The 5,192-nt window shown below is 31.2% G+C and overlaps 1 protein-coding gene across 1 annotated transcript in view; it reads right to left on the bottom strand.

The window, feature by feature from the left end:
* The window catches only part of LOC106461609 (centrosomal protein of 131 kDa-like), a 52,358-nt gene extending 47,963 nt beyond the window's left edge, over positions 1-4,395 (bottom strand). The window contains exons 1-3 of the mRNA XM_013921449.2: positions 3,996-4,395; positions 892-946; positions 241-331 (exon numbers count right to left, since the gene is read on the bottom strand). Coding sequence (XP_013776903.2) covers positions 241-331; positions 892-946; positions 3,996-4,250 — 401 coding nt within the window. The 5' untranslated portion in view covers positions 4,251-4,395. The remainder of the gene's footprint in view (positions 1-240; positions 332-891; positions 947-3,995) is intronic.
* Between the last annotated feature and the right edge of the window lie 797 nt (positions 4,396-5,192).

Genomic DNA, 5,192 nt, shown 5'->3' on the forward strand with positions numbered 1-5,192 from the left:
CACAGGGCAGTGTTTCTGCTAGTGTAAATAATAGCAATGGAGTTCCTTTCAGCTGATGAAATTAAATATACATATAGTTTAGAAGATTACACTCTACACAATGTTACAGAAATTTAAAAGTTTCAAACCAAGAGTTAACAGATGTACAAAAAATAACTGAGAAAATAGTACTTATTGGTAGGTAGCCCATCTAAGTAGCCTTTAAAAACCTACAGGGTAATTTAATTTAAAGTTATTTACCACATGTCTTTTGAGCTTTCCTCATTTTCAGTCTTGTCACCAGTTTTAGTTCTTTCAGCTTTATCTTCATTACATGAACTAGCATTCACTCCTAGAATATATGTTTCATTACTCATCAATCATAAATACAGATTTGAGTTTTTTAATTGCCAGAGTTTCTTTGATTCTGACATCATGTTTACCATTAGAACCACACAGATATATACAATCAAGTTGTAAAAAAATACATTACAGTAATGTCTATAGTTATATTTCACACACATCTATTTAATAAAAGGATTGTAAGAAAAGTTACATAAGCATGCTTATGATAAAATCAGGCATATTATTTCATGAAATTCATGTTTATTCAAATAAATAACATCTCAAAAGTAGAAGATTGTAATTATGATGTCATATATTTTTGTAAGACATTTCAATGTTAACTGGTGATCACATTTAAGTGGTTCATACATCTTGTCTTTCCATAGCAAAGGTTTTTGTGATAATATACTTTATTAGATATTATTTTCATGAAAAACAACACTTTAAGAAAAAACAAAACAAATTAAGTCTTTGTTAAATCTAATCTCTATCTACTTAATGCATGCAAATTTAATATTGCTTTAGCTTGCTTGATTTTCACAAAGTATATAAAAACTCAAAGCACACCTGGATTGTTTTTGGCTGTCCTGAAGTTTTGCGTACAATTTTTAGGTGATTCATACTATAAAAAATAAACAAATTAAATTTATTGAACATATTTTGTTACTAATAAGTTAGAATAAAAAATGCAATGTAATTTTTAAATGAAGTCTATAACGAGTCTGAGTCCTCGTGACTTTACCACATGAATTAAAGTAGATGGTGTCTGAAAAAATCTGGAACCATAGGTGGTTTGCAGATTTTCTTAATTTCAGATACATGATTGATTATGGCTCTGGGAAGATGCTAACTAAATTTAAGGAAACTGGCAGTGTGAATGACACGAATATGCTTCACAGTGTACACAGAGAATAGAAATACCATCTTCAAATTTGTTTTGAATTACAAGGACAATATGTGGAATACATTCTGTGAAGTTCGTTGAAGTGTCTATGGTTCCAGACTTTTCGGACACACTGTATAATATTAGCTATAACTTATATTAATAAAAAAAACAACAAAATGCTTTACCTAAGACTTAGAAATAACAAGTTTCAGTCATATTGTTAATCATACTAATGAAAAAATTGTAACAATGTCTATATTAAAGGCTCCATAAAGGGCTCTGTGATTCTTCAGTTATAGATAGTTAATCTAACCAACCAATGGCAATTTACATATAGATTTAGACACATTATTTCATAATGTAAGTCATTCAAAAGAATTACTGATAATTATGCCATCAGCTTGTATCATATAGTCCAAATCTCTCACTAAAATTTCATGTTTTACACTTGAATATTTCACAAATCTTTAAATACACATATGTTTGTTTCTTATGGCAATTATACTATGCAAGTGGGAAAGATTTCACATCTATTTGTATCATTGATTATCTTCAACTAACAATTCAATTGTATGATTTATTAAACTTCAAATACCTTCATAATTTCGCTAATCAATAAATGTTGCTAACAGCTTATATTATATAATTTTAAACCCTATCTCCTAAATGTCATAATTTAGCCCATTACATTCCAATATACGTACAAATATTCTCAATCAATACAATTAAGCATTACTCTACAAATATATATGTAACACCGTGTAACAACCGCTATCAGAAGAGCTGCTTAAAATCTGCATTAATAATTAATAATAACAGGTAAGCTACAAAAGCTTGTATGAACTATTCATCGTAATTTCGGTATTCATTAATGAATAGTAATAAAAAATACAACCTTTAAATTCATGAACTTCAAACTTGTAAGTGTATGTGTGTGTATGTTAACTATTTTTTGATACTTTAGATCATCATTTGGGTATAACCTTGCTGCTTTACAATGTTTTCAGCCCTTAGTCAGGGCACATCTGATAAGGTTGGGCCTCCTTATTAAAATTAGCAAGCACTGAAACAGAATTGTAACATTTAAAGCTTCACGTACTATTCCTATCACATTTGTCCAATGTAATTATTACTATTTAAGAAATTTAATGTTATATGACATAACATACAGACAACAAAGGATTATTTTTTCCTTCAAAGCTCCCTACACTCCTACCCTTGAGAAAAACAATAACTTAAACCTGCCCTTTACTTTTCAAGAAATCATTGCTTCCTCCTTTAAACTCTTATAATATAAAATGGCAGCCATCAAAACTGTTGACAGTAACTCAATCCATATGCAAGTCACCTTGTTAAAAAAAAGACTTCACTAGAATCTAGCCTGTCTGCTTCAAATCTTAAACTTTGGACTCTTTTTTTTTTTCCTATTATTCAGAATACATCACAAATAAATCAGAGAGCTTTATTCAGTTGATACACTGGATATCTTATAAACTTCATAAAAATCATCTCTTTCCATTCATTTCTTAGGAGAAATAGTTAAATTAAGAGATTTCAAACCTATCTCCATAAGATAGTTATTCCATCCCTAGAATCATCCTAGTAACTATCCTCTGAACCCTTTCCAATAAGTCAATATCCTTTCATAGGTAAAGAAACCAAAAGTATACATAGTATACCTAACTAGTGTGCTGTTGCTAGTGGCAGGGCAAATAGGATTTTAGGTTGTATCTGCAGAAATATTGAATAAAAGTCTAAAGAGGTTATAATGTCATTGTATAGGTCATTGGTTAAGCCACATTTGGAGTATTGTTGGAAAGGGTTCAGAGGAGGGCTACTAGGATGATACTTGGAATGGAAATGTCATCAAACGAGGATAGATTAAGACCTCTGAACTTAGAGTTAACTCTGAGTTAGTGGGGATTTGATTGAGGTGTTTAAGTTTGTTAAGGGAACTGATAGTATTGATGCATCATCTTTTTTTCATATTTAATGGTGAGAATGGTAGTACTAGGGGACACAAATATAAATTTTGGCAATGAAGATGTCACCTTCAGTTAAGACAGTTTTATTTTTTAACTGGTTGGTTGGAATGGGTTACCTTCATATGTGTGGTGCTTACAGTTAATTTAAGGGAGTTTAAGAGAAAGCTTGATAAATATTTGAATGATAAAAGTTGATTTTGAGGTGGGTTAGTTTAATTTAGTGAATATGACAGCCTAGATGGACCAAAAGGTTTCTTGTTCAAGTTGTTGTTCTTTAATGTTATGTTATAAATACACCCTAATTAATGTTATTAGTTTTGCTACTAGGAGCAAAGCCCTGCATTGATGGCTTGAGTATTATCTTGATGCCAAGTATTATCTAGAAAGTTTTCTATGATCAGTCTTGATAATTATTAAATAATATTTTAAACTATTAAACATATAACACAGCATCACAACAATAAAAGCACGATCTAATTTTGATACCCTGATACCTTTCTTTTACTCATAATGAGAAATAAGAAACTATTATTATTTTTAACTTTCTGAAATTCGAAAACAAAGAATCAAACCACTTTAAATTTCTACATATGTACAATAGATGGGCATTTAAGTTTTCTTAAATCACACATGCTGATCTGCTTCTGATACTTCGGGCAATACCAAGTTAAATTATTGCCCTGAGTGTCTACGTGAAATCATCCCCCCCCTAAAAAAAAGAAAGTTACACTGAGTGTGACTTCTTAATGTTTGCACTAACGTAGGTAGACTAAACCAAAGATGATTAGCAACATGCGTACCTGGTCAGCAGAGACAGTCCTTCTTAAGGACAGGGTTCTTGACAAATTTGTACCTGAAGTTGTTCGTTTTCGACTAGTAGAAGTGGCACAATCTTTGACATATTTACCGCTACTAGTACTAGACTTAAACTTTCGAATTTTCGGTCTAAGATGTGGTCTAATCTGGCACAAACCTAGCCGAGAACCACATAGTATCAAATCAGCCTCAGAACAACTTTTTATCTGAGTTAGGCAAGATATTTGATTTTCATTCATTTAATAAATTAAGGAATATTTTAACTTATAACATGTCTTACAATCTTAACAAGATAGGGAAATATGCTTTTGTCACTCACTAACCCTAAAACTTGTATAAACAAAATATTTAATAAACAAATACGCTTTAGTTAGGGTTATTGAAGTGCACTTTGACAGTGTTAGCGTCATGCCGTTGTCCTGACAACATTTTAATATATTTAATAACCATATTTTTGGATACTTATTTCATAAAAGCTATTTTGTTATTCATAAATGTTTATTAGTATTATTTTCTTACATTACTTATTAAATTTTAAGATAATAATATATCTGTTAGTTTCAGAAATTGAATAATTATTTAATTGTTGTTGTATTTTAGCGCAGAGTTACACAATGGGATATCTGCGCTTTATCCACCGCAGGAAAATTGAACCCCTGATTTTAGTCTTGCAAGTCCGTAAACCAAGATGTCCAGAGCCTAATATTAAATGGTATTATTCTCTGTTATCAGATATTTCAGATAGAAGAATCTAAAACGGCAGCCGTAGTCGTGGTGCAATGGTTCAATTGCCAACGCTATAGACATATTTCCGTGGACTCTAAATCTCTCCACGTTGTGACTGATGTGGCGAAGATCACTCCAATGCCAGAAAGAACAACAGAATCCATACTGCTGTAATTGTACGCAACAACATACAACAAACTCTAAATACAAAGAGATTAATACAAGAATCTATAACATATATCATAATAACCAATTCACATGAACAAATACACAACACACAGATACAAACCACACTCAACAAATACCTACAAAAATACCACTCCTCCAGGCATCAACGACACAGCCAGCACGTACATATGCTGCAGCACTTCGTACTGCTAGAAGTCACATTCCAGACATGAGTGTCAGCAATAATGGTGATCTTGTACGAAGGATTGTTTGTTTGTTTTGAATTT

Source organism: Limulus polyphemus, unplaced genomic scaffold (assembly GCF_000517525.1).
Source record: "Limulus polyphemus unplaced genomic scaffold, Limulus_polyphemus-2.1.2 Scaffold997, whole genome shotgun sequence".
NCBI lineage: Eukaryota > Metazoa > Arthropoda > Merostomata > Xiphosura > Limulidae > Limulus > Limulus polyphemus.